The sequence below is a fragment of the Vulpes vulpes genome, chromosome 13 (genome assembly GCF_048418805.1).
Source record: "Vulpes vulpes isolate BD-2025 chromosome 13, VulVul3, whole genome shotgun sequence".
NCBI lineage: Eukaryota > Metazoa > Chordata > Mammalia > Carnivora > Canidae > Vulpes > Vulpes vulpes.
In genome coordinates, this window is record NC_132792.1 from 131259035 (window position 1) to 131282774 (window position 23740).

The 23740-nt window shown below is 36.7% G+C and overlaps 1 protein-coding gene across 5 annotated transcripts in view; it reads right to left on the reverse strand.

Moving 5' to 3' along the window:
- CCDC181 (coiled-coil domain containing 181) overlaps nt 1-16882 on the reverse strand; it is a 36690-nt gene extending 19808 nt beyond the window's left edge. For 3 of the 5 annotated variants that reach the window (XR_011996334.1, XM_072732949.1, XM_026003341.2), the window contains exons 1-3: nt 16704-16872; nt 11137-11276; nt 7335-8282 (exon numbers count right to left, since the gene is read on the reverse strand). Coding sequence is in view for 4 of the 5 variants with exons in the window: in XM_072732949.1 (XP_072589050.1) it covers nt 7335-8282; nt 11137-11253 (1065 nt within the window). In the remaining variant the exon portion in view is untranslated. Of the gene's footprint in view, nt 1-7334; nt 8283-11136; nt 11277-16314; nt 16399-16703 lie in introns of those variants that run through there. The other 2 variants (XM_026003339.2, XM_026003340.2) reach the window with 2 other exon arrangements.
- Nucleotides 16883-23740: the final 6858 nt, after the last annotated feature.

Genomic DNA, 23740 nt, shown 5'->3' on the forward strand with positions numbered 1-23740 from the left:
TGTCTACATATGTATATTACAGTGATGTGACATTTTCTATCTCTGATGGCATTCCCAAAGTTAATTTAGAAAAGAGCTCAATTTAATTGGCTCAAAGACAATTAAGTGCTTAGATAAATGAAGTATTCCAAAAATTCCCAGAAATAGGGGATCCCTGGGTGGCTCAGCGGTTTGGCGCCTGCCTTTGGCCCAGGGTGCAATCCTGGAGTCCCGGGATCGAGTCCCGCATCCGGCTCCCTGCATGAAGCCTGCTTCTCCCTCTGCCTGTGTCTCTGCCTCTCTCTCTATGTCTATCATGAATAAATAAATAAAATCTTAAAAAAAATTCCCAGAAATACAATAAACACTAACCTAAATGTTTTTCAAGTTCACATAATCTGAGATAATCTTTTTAAAAAAGATTTTATTTACTGGACAGAGAGACCACAAGCAGGGGGAGTGGCAGGCAGAGGGAGATGGAAAAGTAGTCTCCCCACTGAGCAAGGAGCCCTTTGCAGGGCTCTATTCCAGGACCCTGGGATCATGACCTAAGCCATGAAGGCTTAACTGACTGAGCCATCCAGGCACCCCTGAGATAATCTTTGATAAATAATTGCTAGTTTTAATAGAGAACAAACTGATGGTTACCAGAGAGGAGGTGGGTGCAGGGATGTGTTAAATAGGTGATAGGAATGCACTTGTGATGAGCATTAGGTGTTGTATGGAAATGTTGAGTCACTCTACTGTACACCTGAAATTAATATTAATAATACACTGTATGTTAACTAACTGGAATTTGAAAAAAAAACCTTCATAGGGATGGCTGGGTGGTGCAGTCAGTTCAGCATTGGGCTCTTGGTTTTGGTTCAGGTCATGATCTCTGTCAGGGTCCTGGGATGAAGCCCCACACTGGGCTCTGAGCTCTAGATTCGAGGATTCTGATCAAGGATTCTCTCTATTCTTCTCCCACTGCTACTCCCTCTGTTCTCTATCTCTCAAATAAATAAATCTTAAAAAAAAAAAAAAAACAGAAACTTTAGTAAAAAGGAGAACCTGGGTAGTCAGTCAGTTGAGTGTCTGACTCTTAATTTTGATTCAGGTCATGATCTCAGGGTCATTATAGTGAGCCCCGGGGGGTGGAGTCTGTTTATCATTCTCTCTCCCTCTTCTTTTGCCCCTACCCCTACTCTCTTTCTCTCTCTCAAAAAAAATAATTTTAATTAAAAAATTGCTAGTTTACATTTGGTAGTTTAATAAAAACAGAAATGTCTTCAGAATTATCAGCATTAGACATAATGGAGATACGCAATTTTTCTACCTGAATTTACTTAATCATAAAAGCTCAAGCCATCTCTTTCAAAATTTGTCAATAAAAGAAATAATTTAAGATGATGATTAGCTGCTTAATGTTCTAACTCAAGGGGCCGCCTGGGTGGCTCAGTGGTTTAGCGCCACCTTCGGTCCAGGGCCTGACCCTGGAGACCCGGGATTGAGTCCCATGTCGAGCTCCCTGCATGGAGCCTGCTTCTCCCTCTGCCTGTGTCTCTGCCTCTCTCTCTCCCTCTGTGTCTCTCATGAATAAATAAATAAAATGTTTTAAAAAATGTTCGAACTCAAGTATAATTACTAAAAGCAAGCAATTTAAATAACATCAAAGTTCAAGCTAAATTAAATTAGGTAACAGATGTTCGCTGCCTATCTAGAGCACTTCCAAGTAATATAACATATTGAGATAGTGATTGCTAAACATGTTTATTTAGTTTTGGCTGTTACATTTTTTTACAGAGAGACCAAAATATATAATATTTAGGTCTATTTAATAAACAAACTTATGCCAAAAAAATTAAAATTACTCTGAGGGGTAATATACTTCTAAAAATTATGAACTGATGAAACATTTTTATAAACTTGCCAGTCCACAATTGTTTATTTCTTAATTTTTAATATGAATTAAGAATTCTAAGGGTTAAAAATTCCAATTAGTATTTGTTAAAATAAAACTACTAAAATTCAACAAGGATGAATGAAAATGACTGTATATGAAAAGCAGGCAAGGAAAGAAGGATGTGTGTTTTTGGTAAAAGAAGGTATGGGGAGTGGGGAATGGAAATGAATTTTGTTGAAGGAAATGAAGTGATTTTGTTCTAAAGTGAAGCTGGCTATTTCAGAAAGAGAAAGAACAAGAGACAAACTAAAATAGACACAGAAAGTTGCAAAAGATTTATAGGAAAGAAATCTTGGAAAAGGAATTTTATGTGTATTCAAGTGTAATCAATGTATAATCTAGCTGGCCAAGATTACAAAGAATTTATATAAAGTTCAAGTTTGATATCAAAATACACCAGTGCAAAATTTTGGTTTTCCTCTTCTAAAAGGACAAAATTTTCTTAGATTGTTGACCTGCTCTTAATAAGAGATTGTACACAAAAATCTCTTTACTTTCAGTGTGATCTGTTTTGTCATTATTAAGTCTCTGATTACTCAGGAAAGCTGGGTCTTCTCTGAAGAACAGCGAAGGCTTTTGCAGCTATGTGTGCAAACTTCTATATTTGTCCCTGAAAGTTATATCAGTTAAATAGATAATTAAGTATTGTTTTATAATTTTCTGTGATCCTATTGGGTCAAGTGTCCAAACCTTTTGATATCTTTTACAAACTCCCCATAGTCAACTTCTAAATGAGGTCTTTTTGATCTGCAAAATTCCATAGGGCCTATAAGGCTTATTCAACATGTTAAATCACATGGGAAGCACTGTCAAGTAATAAATAATACTAAACTTTCTTCTATGTAATATCTGTAGAAGTATATGGTGTTCTAAAACTTGTGTAAAATCCCTAGAAATCCAATTATTTCCTGATATAATGTTATCAGTCACTGTTTTAAAATATATGTCACAAAAATAAGCAATCCCTGTTGCAAACTTCACCATCATACTCATCATAATCAGCATTCTCTTCCAGCATATTAACCTTTTATGAAACCCTCTTGCTGTCTCCTCAAATGTCATAAGTGCATACTATCATTCTCTAAACCCTGCTACTCTGTTACCCTTACCTTCTGATGACCTCTCTGGGCCCTTTGGAATATGGCAGTTGGATTTTGTCCAGCTGCCACCATTTTAAGGATACAAATATGTTTTAGTAATGGTTTGTATGTTTTCTCACTGTGTAGAAACTTTTCCTAGTCATAGAGCTATGGCCTCAGGTCTATGGTAAATATTATTGGAGAAAATAATTCTATACTGGGGAAAACCCTCAGAACTTCATAATGACTGAGGGATCCATTTCACAGGACAAATATTATAGGTCATTTGCCACATCTGGCCAATATTATAACAGTTTCATTGCACATATCGTCCCCAATCCTCCACTATTATAGAACAAACAAAGGGAGTAAAGACCCAATTCACAAAACTGACTGAATCTTTCAGTCAGCTTTGGTCTAAAGCCCTTCCCTTGATATTATTTAACCTAGGATCCACTCCATTTGGTGAACACTAATGGTCTCCCTTTGAAATCATTACCAGAACACTTATGAGGAAGGACCAAGGAATGTATAAGCCTTCCCTACTGAAAGGAAATTTCCTAATCTATTTCAAAGATCTTCTCAAGGTCCTTAGAAATAATACCAGTCTCATAGAGCTGTCTTTTCCCAGCACATTTGTAGGAGACAAAGATCTTCAACATCATAATCTCCCACCTGGAGATTTACTAGAAACGTCACCTTCACAAGAATGCCTTCCAAACTCATTGGAAAGGGCCATATCAGGTATCATTAACTCCTGTGCTGCTAAACTTAGAGGCATTAACCCATGGATTAACATTGAGTTCTCACTGAGGGGGAAAAAAAGACATCTTCACCTGACTGGATATCCTTACCCACTGGAGCTCTCAAACTAAAAATATCCAGACCCACTTAAAATCAACACTCTGGACAAGAAGCACATGGTACCCGAAGTAGAAGTAGACAGCTTCCCCAAGAGTCATGACCAGGCTTGTATAACCTCACAAGAGATTCCTACTAATGCTTAATGTTCCTGAAGTATTTGGAATAATTCTTCTTGTAGTAGGCATCTCAGCACTCTTGAAAATCCTCCTGTACCCAGCTTTATCTGGTAACCTTTCCGGCTATTGAATATATCATTGTCAGCCTATGGAAGATCAGGAGACTCCTGGTCACTTTATTTACAGTTTCACTACAAACTAATTGCCCTCTCTGACCTTATCTATCAAGTTAAAATCGTTTTGCCTCCCAGGAAAGGAAAAAATCCCCTTTGCTTCACTTTAACCACCTCAAAATACTGGGGAAAAACATTTCTAATGGTCCAACAACTTATCAAGAGCTATAAGCCTCCTATATTTGACTCCTGCAGACAAATAAGTATTCTCCAATAGGCACTTCTAGATGCAGGACCCCCTTGCAAAAGATTCTTTCAGCTAACATCTGAAACACACAGTCACCCTCCTATCTGCTCAAATAAAATAGATTGCTGGTTTTCTCCATAATGCCCTCTATACCAAAAAATGAGTTCATAAATAAGCAGATCTAAGCAGAGACACTTTGCACTCCTACTAAAGGATACATTTTTGTCTGCACTTACAAGGGAGAATTTTGGGCATCTGACTGCCTGAACATCTGGAGAAAGGCAGAGTAATCCTTTTGGGATATCCAACTTCCCCTTTTTCTATCCTTAACCTCTCTGAATATAAAGATAATAGTTGTGGATGTTCTCGAGGCTGTGGTCTCCCAGGAGAGAGAAACCTTAGTGAAGGAACCCAATTTGGGAGGATCTTCAGTTGCTGATTTGGAATAAGTACTGCTTGGAATGAGTACATGATCAGAAATCTTCCTTGGGCCATGAGTAGAACTGCCAGGTCCACTCCCTGAGCCATTAGAGCCACGGCAAGTCTTTGGATACTTTATCTCATATTGTCCACAATAATAGCATAGCATTAGGTTATTTACTCGTGACCCACAGTGGAGTCTGTGCCATCACTTATACTTCTTGCTCTACATGCAGAAGTACTTCCCATCAGGCGGAATTTGGAAACTGCTAAGATTTTTAAGCTTGCTAAATCTCTAATCCTGTTATCTAAAACCTTTGGCTAGATTTCAGATCCTCAGATATTTTTAGTTGGCTCCCGAGCAGAATTGGGACCATTTTAAGATCTGGACTACAAATTATCTTACTCATCATTGTTTTAATTTGTTCTATATTCATTATTATCACACTATTAACACTTTCCATGGCCAATGTTTCAAATTCTGTCAGAACTTAGATAATGTTCTTTCGAAGACTTGAAACCATTCATCAGATCTACTCTTTGAGTGAAAAGAAAGAAAACCTAATTGGATTCTAGTTCTTATTTCCTCAAACCTCCTTGTTACTCAAATGCATCTGTAGACTTTCACCTAGCATCCTTATTGAACATATCAAATACGTTCAATCACTATGAGACTCCTCCCTCCAGGAGACATGATAGGGCAAGAGCAAGTTGCAGGTTGCCAACCACTCTAACAATGAAATGAATTTCATGATCATAAAAATTTGTCATTGATGCTTTCTTACCAGAAATATCTTGATGAGAAGGGGAAAATGTGAAAGAAGATTCAAAACAAAGTAAGAATTGGTAAGAGTCACTCAAAATAGAAAGAATTGAAAGAAAAAGTTGAAAGAATATTGAGGAAGTGGGGCCTATGTAGGTCTCCTATTTCAAATCTCCTGTTTCAATAATTAGCCCATCATGAATTTTTGATTTTTGTCAGTTGCAACTTGTCAATTGCAATATCCCACCACCACCACCACTACCCACTTAGTACTTTGGACTGAAATAATGTAACACCTGTTGGCTACATATCCAATGTGTATGAGATGGTCAGTTTAAACTCTGCCATCAGCAATGGTAATTCTTTCAAAACAAGTTGTGTAACTTTGTGGGTTTTGCCTTTATAGGTCTGTACTCCCTGCTCGTTAATTACAGCACACTTTTGATTTAGGTTGACAATGTGTCTCCTGGACTGCAATCTGTAAGACCCCAAATAAATGCTTTGGTTGCTTCACAGCCTCTTCTTGATCGACAGAATAAAACCATCATTATCATCATCTGGGATTCCATATGGCATTTTATAAATACTTTAAGGTTATTAGGCTCTATCTATTCTTTTATTTATTTATTCATTCATTCATGAGAGACAAAATTATTTATTTATGTATTTATTCATTCATTCATTCATTTATTCATTCATTCACTCATTCATTCATTCGGCAGACAGAGAGACAGGCAGAGATGCAAGCAGAGGGAAAACCAGGCTCCCCACAGGGAACCTGATGTAGGATTTGATCCCGGGACTCTGGGATCATGCCCTGAGCCCAAGGCAGATGCTAAACCACAGAGCCACCCAAGCATCCCTAAGCTCTATTCTTAATCTAAAACTGAAATCAAGGAATTGTAGGCATAGAACGTATATGAAAACATATATGCACATAAATCAGAGAATTTTAATCCAAATCTGTCACCTCTCAAACCCCAACGAATTTGTGCCTTCATTTTTCCACCTGACATCTGATTTTCACCTTCTGACATCGAGATTACTTTCAGGGGCATCTGGGTGGTCTAGTCAGTTAAGTATTTGCCTTGGGCTTAGGTCATGATCCCAGGTTCTGGGATCAAGCCCCACATTGGGCTGGCTGCCTGCTCAGTGGGAAGCCTGTTTTTCCTTTTGCCTCTCCCCCTGTTCATGTTCTCTTTCTCACATGCTTTCTCTCTTTCAAATAGATGAATAAAATCTTTAAAAAAAATTACTTTCAGCAGTCACTTCTCTCAGCCTCATGTTTAATATGAAAATATTAAAAAAATTAAAAAAAAACAAAAATAAATAAAAATAAATGAAAATATTAAATGATGTCCTCACTGAGATTTCTACCTCTAACAAAAGTCATTCATTACTATGCTTTGTGATCCTTATAAAAAAGGATGAAGAGGGCAGCCCAGGTGGCTCAGTGGTTTAGTGCTGCCTTCAGCCCAGGGCATGATCCTAGAGACCGGGGATCAAGTCCTGCATCGGGCTCTCTGCATGGAGCCTGCTTCTCCCTCTGCCTGTGTCTCTGCCTCTCTCTCTGTGTGTGTCTCTCATGAATAAATAAATAAAATCTTAAAAAAAAAAGAAAGAAAGGATAAAGATAATCATGGTGTTTATCCCATAAAAAATTTTACTATTTTACCATTTAATCTAACAATAGAAAAACAAGCAAGCAAATATGTCTAACAGTTTGAGGAACTATTCCAATTCCTACTGTATTTATAAAACATGAAAATATATTTTGCTTTTAATATGATGAATGCTTATGTTCTTACCTCTCTCTTTAGCTTTTCTCTTTTTTGTTCTAGCCGTTTTTGCAGTTCTTTCTGTCGAGGGGAAAGACAGTATGTTGAGGTCACTGGAGATATATTTGCAGACTGTATCCTGTGATTAGATTTCCCATTCCCCTTACTTCGATCTGAGTTGGCAGCAGAGCTTGGACGAGTCTTGGGGTTGGGTGGTGGCTGAGGGATAAAAGCCAGTGGTTCTTCTATTGATGAGTGAGCAATAGCATGAATCTTTGCTACAGGCTCTTCTTTCTTGACACTATTAACATTTGAGTTAGAAGATCTGGGTGACAACTGGTGAGGTTCATTTTCTGTGCTATTAGCATTAATGGGAGGCAAAAACCCCTGACTCTCAATGTCTTGTAAATTCAGAAGTTCAAACTTTCCATCTCTTTCTACTAGTATTTTCCTATCCCTGTTTTCTTCACAATTTCCATCAGTCAGTGACAGGAGTACATTTTCTTGTCCAAATTCATTGGAAATACATAACTGTGACAGTTTTCCTGACATACTACTTTCATTTTCAAGATAATTTTTGTGAGTATCAGTGTCTTCCAGTGGAGGAACTTCCAGATCAACTAGTTTGTCTTTGAACTTAAGTTTTCGCTCCCTTTTATCATTCACAGGTTCTTGATTTTGTAGAATCTTATTGGCTTGAATAATTTTCTCCATAATATATCTCCTTAATTCCTCATCCTCTTCCTCTTCCAGGTCTCTCTGGTTTTCCACTTTGGATTCCTGGAAAGAGTTTTCACTATCTGAATCTGATATGGGATCCAAAGGTTGAATACTTGGTACAGAAATGAAGTCATTTCTTCTTGATGAAAGCTCATCCTTCAAAGATTTGTCAGGATCAGAATGTTGTTCGGTGTCTTCTATTTCTGTTTCATTGTCTTTTAATTCTTGGTTAATATTCTCTTCATTCTCACAAGCCATCTAAGAAACAGATACGAAGTTCTCTTTTTCAGTAAAAATTGAGACTTTTTGTCCACGTATATGTAGATAATACAAAATGAATTTCATATTCATGCAATATATTTTATGAATGGGAAAATGTACATGCCTCTTATTTATATTTTGGTTCTAGTATTCCAATTCATATTTGTGAGCACTCCAAGGGAAATACATTTGACAACAGCATTTGGGAAAAATTTAACCCTGAATCTGAATTTGATGCTAAGTACTATATTAATATTTTTAAAATTTTCTTGCTAATGAATGAAAGAATAACTACAGATAGAACATCATTATTTTAATATTCCTCCTCTATAAAATTTTCCTCCCTTTAAATTTTCAGAAGAAAATTTTTTTAATGTTTTTTCCTTATAATATTTGTATTTTTCAAAAATACAGAGAGATCTTTCTCTCCAGGATCAACATTAGTCTTTGGTCAAGTTCTAATTGTTCTGAGGTTGTTATAATCTTTTCAGATTATTTTTTTTATCTTTTCAGATTATTATTGCTGCTATTTTCTACAGGATCTATATCCAAATTCCAGGTCAATTTTTAATCTCTTGATTACATTTTCCTTCCTCAACTATCCTCAGAGGCCCCAATAATGTATGCCAAACACCATCATATAACTTGGTTTTATATTTAAAAAGCACAATTGCACATGAGCCATAGACCAGTATTATCACATCACAAAACACTGCTCAATGTCTGCTGTTTCTAATTAAAGACTTCCTACCTAATGTCTCTCCCAAATACATATATACTCACCAACAAAGCAAACACTTTTCTCCTGCAATATTTTTTTGTCTCAGAATCTCACTCCTTCCTAAAACAATTCTATGGGAGCTACTACTTGCTGCTCTCTTCAGCCCCTTAAAATTCTCTTCCTCTTTAACTTGCTCTAAGGTCATCTTTTCCAACAGCCACCTCTTCCTGACCTACACAGCATTGCTATATGTCTGCTAAGCAAATAAACTTGGCCCATTAAAATGTCTAACAAATAATTAAGATCTAATAAACTAAGATCTCTGCTTTGTAATTGTTTTTTTAAACCATATTTGATTCTGTGGCTCATTCCAACAATATCTGTTTCCTAAATATTCTTTGATTTTCACTTCTTTATAAAACCCATTGCAAAAAAAGCCAGAAGAATAAAAATTTAAAAACCCACTGCAATGAAATTATGACTTTTTACAATGAAATTTTCCCCAGCATTCATCTCTGTCTCTATCTTTGTCGTCTGTTTTCCTGCTAGCCTCGAAGGAAGATGTTCTTATAATCATCCACTGGAATGAATAAGATTAATAGATTGATAAGAGCACTCTGTTTTGACCAATGCTTTAACCCTAGCACTGAGAACAGCCTCTGATACGTGGCAGGTGTATATAATATTTTCTGAATTAATTAAGAAATGATACAATGAATCCTGATTTTCACCTGTCTAATTCTAGCATTCTGTGCTCTAGATCTCACACCCCTCCAGTCATGAGACTTTGGTTGAACTCTGGGTATCTCTGCCTGTCTCATTCTGATTATTTTTTTGTCAAAGATGCATAAAATTTCTATTTAAAGTCCATCTTAGAAAAATCTTGACTTTTTACTTTGTTGCCTTTTTCAAATATAATCCCATTTGTCCTCTCCATTGCATAAGAAAGCAAAATGGAACAAAGAGAAGTTTGTGATGTAAGATTTGCTGCCTTCGGGGATCCCTGGGTGGCTTGGCAGTTTAGTGTCTGCCTTCGGCCCAGGGCGTGATCCTGGAGTCCTGGGATCAAGTCCCACATCAGGCTCCCTGCACAGAGCCTGCTTCTGCCTGTGCCTGTGTCTCTGCCTCTCTCTCTCTCTCTCTGTGTCTCTCATGAATAAATAAATAAAATCTTAAAAAAAAAAAAAGATTTGCTGCCTTCTTTCTCTTCTATTCTTTTCCTTAACATTCTTCAGTCTGACTTCTATTGTAATTACTGAGCTCTTGGTCCTTCCAAAGTCACCTATTCTTATACAAGTCTTAACATCTTTTCTTCATTACTTCCCTGTTTATTGACTCTAATTTCATACATACGTACATATGCATATACATACATATGAATATATATACATACATATATACGTACACATTAATTATATATAGATACACATACTCTATTATCTATCTATCTATCTATCTATCTATCTATCTATCTAGAGAGAGAGAGAGGAAGAACTGTCTGTGATCCAGGAATGGATTTCCATTCTAAGGGTTTGATAGATAGTATATGATCATATTTAATGGATCTACTTTTTCCTACAGGCATTCCTATGGCTCAGTTTTGACTGTATATTTTTCTCTATATTAATTCCTCTGAAGAGTTAAATCAGTCTTAAGGTTTCAAATATTAGCTGAAAGACCATGTCTTTTGAGAATCTGCTTTATTTTTATTTATATTAAAAGTATAACCTCATTATATTAAAAGTATAACCCCTTTTCATTTATATTAAAGGTATAAGCCCATTTCACCCAAGTTTATATAAAGTAGAAATTAACTGCACTTATTCATATTTTAGTGCAATAAATCATACTTATTTATATTATATAAATTTTAACTCTTAATTATAATTTAAACTTTATTAAGGCTAAATCAATCCCTGTTCTCTCACTAATTAGCCCTCACCTTAGGACACAACATATATATTCTTTATGCTTCAATTTTCTCATCTCTAAGGTGGAAATAATGGCACTTGTTCTATGTATATCAAAAGAACTTTCTGAGGTTTCAGTAGCATATGCAAAACTCTTCAAGATTTACAAAGCACTTTGTTAATGTAATTACTATAAATGCTGTTGCCAATTTACATATACCTCTATTATACTGGCACCACTTTTTTCTTTTTCATTAATTAGCCATTCTAAGTCCTTTTCAAAGTCGTCTTCATATTCTCCACTTTCTTTTGAGTCCATATCTTTATTTTCATCCATTTTCCGTTTGTTAAAGAATAACACTATAAGATACAAAAAGATAAGGTATATGTTATGTCAACCTCAGGGAGAGTGAGAAGAATGAAAAATAAGCTAATCAACACAAGAAACACAAAGCATGTAATATTTCAAAAAAACATACATCTGTATACCCTAAAAGAGACCTAAATAGCCAGACACTTTCTAGATGTACTGCCCTTAAACACCATCCCCACACCCCCACCACCCAATTTCTGAAACTCTCATTTCCAAGGAGACTAAAAAAGGTAGATAAGAAGACTATCTGAGGCTTAGAGCAGGATTTTCCATATCCCCTGCCTGTTGCTGAAACGCCTTGCCCAGGTCAGAGCAGATGACTCAACTTTTAAGTCATACTCATTCACATTTTCTTATGCTCAGATAAAAACAAATACAGGTTCCTCTGCTCTCTGAAAGTAGAGCATTCCTATGACACCTTGTAAAAGCTAACATGCCATAAAACAAAGAAGCAATTACTGTTTCATAAAAGCAAGAGCCCTCTTCAGATTTCTTTCAGTAAGCAAAAACAGGTACCAATGCAGGTCTTTTGTAAAAGAGAAGTGGTGTGAAGCAAACTTTCAAATAGTGGAGGAAACCTGAATATCATTTCCCATCCTATTTTTCAATCCTTCTAGTAGTTTACATGGCATAATTACAATTTGTGATCTGAGAGCTTTTCAACTAAGTAAAGTTGATTCTCAAATATGGTAGATGCTAATTTCCACAAAAGTCAAACTTTTCAACTCTAAATGAGGTATTTTTCACTAAAAAACCCAAATGTGATGCCTAATACTATCTGGAAACAGTGACAAATAAATACGGATGTCAGATGAAAGTTAATACATGCTTATGAAAATGGTGTATAAATTCAGTCATTTTTAAGAGAACAATGCTAAAGTTATTTATAAATTGAGGTCAGTTCCTAGTCCTGCTAATTGTTTTGTATATAATTTTTCAAACAAAAGAAGCAAATAAATATCTACCTTTAATGTGTTTGTATGCCTATATGAGCATTAAGTGTGTGTATGTGTGTATTACAATTTTGACAAACATTTGTTAAGCCCCTACAGTATTCCTATATACATTCTCATACAGATTATAAAGTAGACCCATGCTCTTGAGGTATTTCCAGTATGGTACAGAATAAACAAAACCCATAAGTTTAAAATAGAGATATGAACAAATTCAAAATGTATATAAATGGAATAAAGATATATATAAAGAACCATAGAGGAAGAATAAAAAAAGCAATCAACTCAGTCTAAAGTTGGAAATACCAAGGAAAGCTGAGATGGGCTTTGAATACTGAGTATAAGAGTTTATTAACTATTTCAGACAAAGAGAACAACATGAGAAAGAGCAAACAATCATGAAAGTGCATGGAATTGTCCAGAATGGCCTGAACAAAATGTGTTCCTGAAGAAGAATCTGGAAGAAGTGATAAGGGGTCAATCTAATGTCAGATTATTTGTTCACAAAAAAAAAAAGGTTGAGGGAAAATTATTTATGTAGATCTAATTGTCATAAAGCAGCCAAAGGTAGAAATACATAGCAATAATCTGTACATTTTCCACTATTAAACAAAAACAAAAAGATAAATGATTTCTAAATGTACATAGAATCTTATATTCAGTCTCAAAGGAACTATAGAAATCTCATCTTCAGGGTCCCTATTTGTATACCTGTTTCTATGCCTAGGAGCCTTCTCTTGCTCCCACAACAGAAATAAGTTGCCTAAAACCCTTCTTAGAGGCAGAAAGTACTAATGTCAAGAATACATTTTTTTTAAGATATAAAATGAGAGATACTTGTCTGAATTAATAAATTATCCACAAATTCTATTTTAACCTTTGGCTTCACTGTACTATCGGCAAACCTCTAACTACACTACCTAACCTGGTGCCAATTTTACTGTAGGGAGATATACATTATTTTCCTTGTACTGTTTGCCATCAAATAATAGTGAAAGTGGGCAGCCTGGGTGGCTCAGCGGTTTAGCACCGCCTTCAGCCCAGGGCGTGATCCTGGAGACCTGGGATCGAGTCCCATGTCGGGCTCCCTGCATGGAGCCTGCTTCTCCCTCTGCCTGTGTCTCTGCCTCTCTCTCTCTCCTCTCTCTGTTTCTCATGAATAAATAAATAAAATCTTTAAAAAAAATAATAGTCAAAGGATGTGGGGCAATATCTTTCCACTAGCTACGCAAACATTAGCGAAGGGAAGAGATGAGGTTTTTCAATACTGCATATGAAAACCATTTTAATGGGTTTTAGTGAACTATAAGTTTAAATGAATTAAAAGAATGACTGGGACACCCAAAGTGTAAATAAACTCCAAGCTAAGACTATGGGTGAGACATCTAGAAAGTGGGAAGCACCATATCAAGTTTAAATCACTACAGTTTAAAGATAAAAGCCAAGCTAGAACACAGTCAGAGGCTAGCAAACCAGGAGAAAGGGGGATAAAAGAGAAAGGAGGGAAGAAGGGAGGCAATGACAGTAAAATGCCTGGGAACCAAACTCTGAGGAATACCTGAAAATCCTGGGGCTATTATCTGAAAGAAGAGAAAACACAAGAGTCATGACAACTGCTTTATATTATTTAAATGGCTGCTCAGTAAAGGAGGACTGGACTTAAATACCTTCAAATAGTAAAACTAGTGTTAAGGGCTGGAAACTCAGGGACAAATTTTGGCAATTTATTTATTTTTTAAAAGATTTTATTTACTTATTCATGATACAGAGAGAGAGAGAGAGGCAGAGAGAGAGAGAGAGGCAGAGAGAGAGAGAGAGAGGCAGAGACAGGCAGAGGGAGAGAAGCAGGCTCCATGCAAGGAGCCTGACACAGGACTTGATCCCAGGACTCCAGGATCACACCCTGGGCCAAAGGCAGGCGCTGAACCGCTGAGCCACCCAGGGATCCCAGATTTTGGCAAATTAAAACAGAATTTACAGGGTGCCTTGGTGGCTCAGCCAGTTAGGCATCTGCCTTAAGCTCTTAGGTTTTGATCTCAAGGTCCTGGGATAAATCCCAGAGTCAGGCTCCTTGAGTCGGCTCCTCCCTTTCCCTCTGCCTCTCCCCGTGTTCATGCTTGCTTTCTCTCTCTCTCTCTCTCTCTCTCTCAAATAAATGAATAAAGTCTTTTTTAAAAATAAAAAATAAAACAGAATTTACATTTCAAACTTGTCATGAAATAAAGTGAGTTTTCTGTTTGAAGTGTTGCATTCTTTGCCAACAACAAAGAGCCTTAGAGCAAAACTGTTGAGCTAGATGACTCCTAATATTTTAAACTTTTTATGAGATGCAAATGAGCAAATAACTCATAAAAAGCAAGAGGATTTAAAAGGAAATGCATAGTAGTATGATAAGCTTAATCTAAAATAAATGATCAGTGACTTAATAATTAAATCCAAGACTTAAAAAATTCTTGTTTGGTTCACTTAGATGTCATCTTTTCTCAGAATAATGCTTGGTATTGGTTCCCTTCCCCCTCCCAAGATAAAGTTAGTTCTATGTACATGAATGTTAATCTTTCAACCTAATTATCCAACCAAATAATTATAACTATTTCCAATGTATTAGTTGGACTATAATTCCTTCTAGATATTTATTTCTTTTTAAACTAAGAATAAAAACTGGACTTTCTTAAAGAACTCAAAATAAGGTTTCAATAATTTGCAAAGGTTGAGAGCAATAATACTTTGAGGTAACCTAGAGAAACCAATCAATACTTCAAAGTGAGTTTATTTACGCCTGCCTAGCTGCAAGATAGGCTAAGTCACATCAACAATTATGTCTAACTATCTACTAACTAAAAGTAAGGGCACCATGGATAATGTAGAACAAACTAAAACTTGTCATCCAAAATACTTACATAAATAATACTGTTTTTCAAAGTCACAAGTGTCTTAGGATAATTGGCTTTCTTTTCAGACCAGGGATCTTGGAATTTATAATTTTAAGATGTTTAGATTACATAATGAATTGTTAGAGTAAGATTTCTATGGAACTCTTCAGTGCTCTTTTAATTTTATAATAAACATACTTTTGAATTCTTAAATAAATACTTGCTGAGGGCTTTTGTTAGTTACGCCTTATTACTTACAAAGGATCTCACCCATGTGAAAACTCAAATTTAAAACTAAAAAGGCAGAATCAGCATAATAAATACAAACAAAATGACTACAAATTAAACATATTAGGTGTCATTAAATCGTGCTATTATACCACAATTAAAAAGATAAAAAGTCACAGTTGAAGTGACTTTGAGAGTAAATGAAGATACATTAAATTTGTATTGCCTTCTCCTGTACCTTCAAAAACCTCATGGTTGGTTGCCAAGTAAACAAAGAACATAAATCATAAACTCTTGTTACCAAGTCCCTTAAGCCTTTTTCAAATGCGTCACAGGATATCCAATCCCCTTCAGTTCTTTTAATCATTATCCCCAGGGTACTTGCCATATGGTACACAGTCATCACGTTAGAACAAAAATATATCCTACAGAAAACGAGTCACCTAACACTTATTCCGTGTGAGTTAAACGTATTTAAATTTCAATGTTTATCATCAGTAAAAATCTATGTAAGTGGCCTAGCTCAGAACCACCCTCTTAATAGGTTAACTGTTTTACGAAATTAATTTCTTCCTCCTGGGTGTCTGCTAAATCCCATGCGGGTTTCTAACTGCAGATCTTTTAGGGAGTCTGAGCCAAGTGCCAAGTCTGTGTATGTATACACTTTTGACAACTTTCTTTCAGATTCAGACATTTGAAAATAGTTTAATCTAATTCACTGACTCCAGTCTTACCTCATAGCCTTTTAAACATAGGCTTGTTTAAATCTAAGAGAGTTGAAAAAAAAAAAAAAAGTCAAGGAGAATCTGTTTTAATACAAAGTATTTAAGCAAAAGCTAACTCCTAATAGCATCATGAGACCCATCTTGCCCATTCTTGCTGCATCCTTCCAAACCGAAGTCCCGAGAGGAAAAACATTTTGAAAACCATACTCCATCACAAAGTATGACAATAAATCATACGTTACGCACATTAGGGGATGAATTTGTATCCAGGGTCCCAGGTACCATCAACTAAACGAAGCCTCTTCATGGAAGCTACCATTTAAGGGGGGGGGGGCTTTTTTCAACCAGGAATGAGAACTTTGAGAGGGGACAGAAAAGGGTATAAAAATGAGAGACGAAGCTCCACGTGGAGGGGTTTGCCCTCGTACAGAGCCAACCAAGGTATTGGCAGACTCCCCCCGCCCCCGGGCTCCGGGGAACCCGGACGTGGCACCATCAGGCGCCAGCAGGAAGGCTCTTCCCTCTCCTCTAACCATCGATCCTCCCAGCTGTCCCAGACGCTGCACCCCGGTACCCTCTCCCACCATAAATATCTCCGCACCACCTTCCCTTCTCCCCCCTGTAGCCCCTCCTGCCTGTGTAAGATGCAGCGGCTGGGGTCACAGAGACGGCCGGGGGAGTTCTCTCCTCCTCTTTCTAAGCTCTGACAGCGAGGCGGGGGAGACCCCAGCACCTGCTCCCACGGCGGCGAGGACCCGCTGCCATAGCAACGGCGCGCCCCGCCTCCTCCATCCGGGCCTCTCTAGCTCGGGGGGCGGCGGCCCGGCGCAGGCGCAGACGGCGTCCTGAGAACTCCGGCCCCTCCAGGCGCTCTCGCCGCTGCCCGCAGGGGCCGTGTCGAGGCTGCGGTTTCCATGGTGACGACCACGGAAGCCGCGCGGCGCCCACAAGTTTCGCTAGCGCGAGTCCCACCTGGCGAACGATCCCTTTCTTGGTTTTCAGTTTCTCGGTTGTAAATTGAGCTGTCTCTCGCCAAATACGGGATTTTTTTTTTTTTTTAAGAACGATTTCTGGATTTATGTATTTCTGTATGTTATTTTCTTCGCCGTTAGCACCAGAGTCCTTTCCATTTGTTCGCTAGCGGGTAAGCCAATTGCAAATTAGTTACCAGATTGTTTACTCGAAGCTCCCCCCCCCCCACACACACACACCACCGTGAATGGAACAAAAAAACAAACAAACAAACAAAAAAGGAATCCTGTTTTCACCCAAAAGAGTGGTCAGAGGATGTTTGCATCAGCTTTCAAGCATGTTAAAATGGTCATCTAAGATTTTCTTAAATCCCCCTTTAAGATCGCCTTTATCATAAAGGGGAAGCAAGATTAATTTTATAGTGCATTAACCAACGACAAGGCTTTAGAAACTGTCCATTCCCTGCCAGAAATAGACAACAACAACAACAACAAAATATATATATATATATAGAAATGAAAGTATTTCCTCAGTACACTCCAGAATTTTCAGATTGTTTTTGTTTGTTCTTAGAATTTTTATCACGTGGTCCATTGGAAAGCATCTTCAAAGAGGGATCATGTAAAATTGAGGGAACCCTGGGTGGCTCAGTGGTTGAGTGTCTGCCTTGGGCTCAGGTCATGATCCCGGAGGCCTGGGATCAAGTCTCACATCAGGCTCCCTGCGTGGAGCCTGCTTCTCCCCCTGCCTGTGTCTCTCCCTCTCTCTCTCTGTGTCTCTCATGAATAAATAAATAAATAAAATATTTTTTTTAAAAAAAGTGTTCTCCAAACTGCAGAGTAAGCGAAGTTAAAAAATAAAAAGATATAAGGTTAAAATGGATTACAATTTTCAGTGCACTTTCTACCTGCAATGTATAACTTACAGTTCTGATGATTTAATGTTTCTTCTGCTACAGGACTTAGATCTTAGGCTAAATACCTGAAAAATGTAAAATATAAAATTATTGAGTGTTCAAGATCCAAGGAATTTTAGTTAAATCTTCTTTAATGAGTATGGAATTACTACTAAAGCTATTGTAACATGTAGGTTTCAGCACTCTTACAAATTTTTTACTACTGATCCTCCCAAATATTTGTAAATGTTTTTACAAATGTAATGGGCTGTAGCACCATTGTTCATAGTAACCAAAAAGTGGAAACAATCCAAATGTCCATCGAATGGTAAAAGCATAAATAAAGTGTGGTATATCCATACAATGGAATATTTTCAGCATAAAAAGGAATGAAGTACTGATAAATACTACAACAGAGATGAACTTTGAAAACCTAAACATTATATTAAGGGAAAGAAGCTAGAAACAAAATACCATGTATTATATGATTCCATTTATATGAAATATCGAGAAGCAGCAAATTTATAGATACAGAAAGTAGATTAGTGGTTGCCTGGGGATGAGGTTGGCCTGTTGTTGGGAAAGTGGGTGACTGACTGCTTAAGGGTGAATGGTAGGTATATGAATAATATACTAATGATAAAGGTACCCTCCCAAATATTACTGGAATAATGGGCAAACCATAACTAGAGAGTTGAAAATATTTTTTAAAAATGAGTTTCCAAGATTGATTAATATATAGATTCTGTCTCCTGTGCTTAACTAGCTGATAGAAGATATCAATTTCTTTTTTTTAGATTTCAATTTCTTAGTTGTCCCTTCTATAATATATAGTAACATTTGCCTTGATTATAAAAATTAAATGAGGTAATCTGTGTGCTTAGCACAGTGCTTGATTTTTATAAAGGTGCCTATTATCCTTACATGTTATTTATTATCATTGCAATATTACATCCAAAAGGATGAAAGTAGGTTCTAAAATATCCTTAAATGTCCAAAACACAAATAAGAGAAACTTTAAGTTATGTGTGAAATTCTATTTGAAAAATCTCCCTTAAAAAAAAAAAAAAGAAAAGAAAAATCTCCCTACATCATTTTTTTTATTTTATAAAAGAAACAGATGTTAATATATAAATTTCAAAGAAATGTATGTTAAACATGACACTTAGAGAACACTTGTACCAGAATGAGATTTAAAAGTGTGATGGAGGGGCGCCTGGGTGGCTTTTGGTTTCAGCTCAAGTCATGATCTCAGGATTGTACAACTGAGTCCCTCATCAGGCTCTGTGCTCAGTACAGAGTCTGCTAGAGATTTTCTCGCAGTCCTTCTGCTTCTCCCTCCACTCATTCTCTCTCTAAATAAATAAATAACAACTTTAATTTTAAAAAGTGGGATTGGGACACCTGGGTACCTGGGTGGCTCAGCAGTTAAAGCCCCTGCTTTCAGCTCAGGGCGTGATCCTGGAGTTCCTGGATCAAGTCTCACATCGGGCCCCCTGCATGGAGCCTGCTTCTCCCTCTGCCTGTATCTCTGCCTCTCTCTCTCTTTCTCTCTCTTTCGCTCTCACTCTCGCTCTGTGTGTGTCTCTCATAAATAAATAAATAAAATCTTTTTAAAAAAAAAAAAAGTGGGATGGAAGGAGGCACCTAGCTAGCTCAGTCAGAAGGGTGCACAAATCATGATCTTGGGATCATGAGTTTTAGCCCCACATTAGATATAGGGATTACTAAAATAAATAAATAAATTTTAAGAAATAAAAGTGGCCTCCTGGGTGGCTCAGTAGATTAGGTTTCTGACTCTTGATCTCTGTTCAGGTCTTAAGCTCAGATCTTGATCTCAGGGTCGTGGGTTTAAGCCCCACGTTGGGATCCACACTGCATGTGGAGCCTATTAAATAAATGAATAAATAAGATAAAGTGGGTGGATAGCTATAAAAATTCAGAAACATATCACACTTAAATGGAAGTTAGAGTTCCAAGTACCACAACCACTTAGGATCCAGATGTACATAAAGCAAGCATAAAAAGCTCAAAAACAATAATAACAAGTTATTACAAAGTTTGTGAGCTAAGCCTGAGCCATTTGTAGGAGAGTCTATCAGAGTCCCTTACTTTCCTTTATTCTAATAAGCTTAGGGGTCTGAGTTCCCAGCCTGGAAATTACAATGTGATCATTTGAAAGGAAGGGAAAGAAAAGAGGTGGGCTTTTGAAAGCAGGTACACCGGCGCCAGAAAGAACTAGAGAGAGGTGGCTGACTGGCATGCGGGGAGAAAAATAAAAATAATTGAGAGCAGAGACTGCCTAGAATAAAACCAAAATCTTTGATCAACTTTTTTGAGGGTGAGCAAAGATAAACATTAAATGACAACATTGTACAATAATTATTCATTATCTGTGGTGATAAATCTGAGCTACTAAAAAAGATTTATTCTCTGTCATCTATTTAAGAAAGCAGAGAAATATTCGGTTTTCAGTAATTTTTCCTGTTGAGTTCCTTACTTATGGGTCTGCCTGAGAGCTGAATAATTCCCAATCAATGCATGAAGGTGCTCACAGATTTAAAAAGGAGATAGACTTAAACAATGAGAACATAGTGAGACACACAAAGTGCAGATTTATCTAAAAAATGGAGCTCAATTAGAAGGGTAACAATAACAAGTCCTTTGCAAAAGTGTTGATATTTGAAGAATGAAAAGAATTGCACAAGGGCGGGACATTATACAGAGACATTAGCATTTGCGAGGGCATATTGCGAGGGCATAGGGGCATCAACTAGTTTATTCTGGGACCTTTATGTAATTCAGAGTTGCTGGTTTGACTCAAGATGAGGCATGGCATAAGATGAAATCTGTCCTTCATGGCCTATGGCAGCCTCTGAGATATTTTAGGCATATTGTGAAAACAACTGCAGGGTGATCTGTGAACAAGTGTCTCCATTAAAATTGATAGCATCCTTGGGAAAGTTAAGTGTATCATCATTTCTTCTAAACTATGAGTTCCTTAAAACAGACTGAATTTTAGATATTCCTGTATCCTAACAGAACTGGCATTTAAGTGTCTGGTAAATATTGATTTGATATAACCAAATAAATGAACTAATTTTATTGTAAATAACCTTAATCATGTAGTTTATATAATCAATTTTATAACTTCCTCCTAGTACTTTATCTGCTCAGAAGTTATTAAAGAAATTTGTGTTTTGACGATCAGGGTGGAGAGAAGAAAGAATTTCTAAAAAGGGAAATTTTATTTTTTATTTTTTAAAAGATTTTACTTATTTGAGAGAGATTGAGAGACACACACAGAGAGAGAGCACACAGGAGCAGAGGGAGGGGCAGAGGGAGAGAGAAAATCCTTGAGCAGACTCCCACTGAGCAAGAAGCCCAACACAGGGCTCAATCCCAGAGTCCCGAGATCATGACCTGAGCAGAAGGCAGACACACTTAACCGACTGAGCCACCCAGGTGCCCCTAAAATGGGTCATCTTAGGAAGTGCAGAACCTTAGTAAATCAGGACAATGAGAGGTATCATAAGACCATGAGAGCACAGAACTGGCATGTAAATGATGAAGAAATGATGGGAGAATGCTAATGACACATTTAACAATTTTAGAGAGTTCAGCAGATCACTATACTCTCTTCCTCTCCATACATATATCACTTAAACAACCCCATTTACTATAGCACCAAAAAGAATAAAATATTTAAGAATAAAGTTACTGAGGCAGCGAGAGATCTGTATACTGAAAACTATGAGATACTGTTGGCAGAAATTGAAGAAAACACAAATGATGGAAATATCTCCCATATTCATGGATTGGAAGAATATTGCTAACATGTTCATACTACCCAAAAACAATCTACAGATTCAACATAATCCCTATCAAAATTCCAATAGGATTTTTCACAGAAAAAGAAAAAAATCCTAAAATATACACAAAACCACAAAAGACCCCAAATAACCAAAACAGCCTTGAGAAAGAACAAAGCTAAGGGCATCACACTTCCTGATCTCAAACTATATTGCAAAGCTATAGTAATTGAAACAATATGGTACTGGCACAAAAATAGACACATACATTGATGGAACAGAATAGAGAGCCCAGATATAAATCCATGCTACATGGGCAACCTATCTTTGACCATGATGCCAAAAATAAACAATTGGGAAAGGATTGTCTCTTCAATAAAAGGCTTTGGGTAAACTGGATATCCACATGCAAAAGAATAAAATTGTATCCTCATCTTACATCATATATAAAAATTAATTTGGTATGGATTGAAAACTTAAGTGTAAGACTTAAAACTATAAAATTCCTGGAAGAAAACATAGTGGATGAGCTCTTTGAGATTGATCTTGACAATGATTTTTTGGATATAACACCAAAAGCATAGGCCATGCAAGCAGAAATTAGAAATTTGGGACCACATTAAACTAAAAACTTCTGCACAGCAAAGGAAACCATCAACAAAGTGAAAAGGCAACCTGTGGAATAGTTGAAAATATCTGCAAGCCACGTATCTGATAAGATGTTAATACCCAAAATATAAAAGGAAGTCATACAACTCAATAGCAAAACCAATAATCAATAATCCAATTTAAAAATGGGCAAAGGGCCTAGATAGACGTTATTCCAAAGAAGACATACAGTGGCCAATAGGTATATGAAAAGATACTCAACATTAGTTATCATCAATGCCGATCAAAACCACAATGATATATCCCCTCACATCTGTTATAATGGTTATTATCAAAAAGACAAGAGATAATAAGTGTTGTTTGAAGATGTGGAGAAAAAGAAATCCTTGTACACTGTTGGTGGAAATGTAAACTGGTGCAGCCACTAGGAAAACAGTAAGAAGGCTCCTCAAAAAATTAAAAATAGTACCACCATATAATCCAGTAAAACCTTATATAGGAATATACCCAAAGGAAATGAAATCAGTATCTCAAAAGGTATCTGCACTCCTATGTTCACTGAAGTATTATTAATAATAGCCAAGACATGGAAACAATCTAAGAGTTCATCAGTGGATGAATGAATGAGGAAAATGTGATACATTTGTGACAACATGAATGAATCTGGAGGCTATTTTACTGAGTGAAATAAGCCAGACACAGAAAGACAAATTCTGTATGATCTCACTTATATGTGGAATCTAACAAAGTTGAACTCATGGAACCAGAAAGTAAAACAGTGACTGCTTGGGGCTAGAGGGTGAGGGGGAAATGGGGAAATACTGGTGAAAGGGCAGAAACTTTCAGTTATAAGATAAATAAGTTTTGGGGATCTGTGTGACATGATAACTGTAGTTAATAATACTGTATTATATACTTGAGATTTGCTAAGAGAGTACATTTTAGGTCTTATCACCAAAATATCTATATGAGGTTATGGATGTGTTTATATACATATATATATATATATATATATATATAGAGAGAGAGAGAGAGAGAGAGAGAGAGAGATTCATCATAGATATATATTCATCATAGATATATCTGTATATATTCATCATATATATTCATCACATTATACACCAAAACAAATCATGTCATGCAACAATTTTTATCAGTTATAACTCTACACAGCTAGAAAAAGAAGTAAAATTCCTCCCTCTCCCCTCTGATGTAAGTGTTCTCACGCTGTAGATGACAGCACAAGAGAAGAAAATTAAGGAAATGCAAGAACAGGATGATTTAGGAAGAGCCAGGTAAATAAAGAAAAGAAGTTGCTTGCTATCCAGGGCTCTTCACTTAAATGTGCTTTATGCTTCTTAAAGTCTGAAAATGTTAAATATCA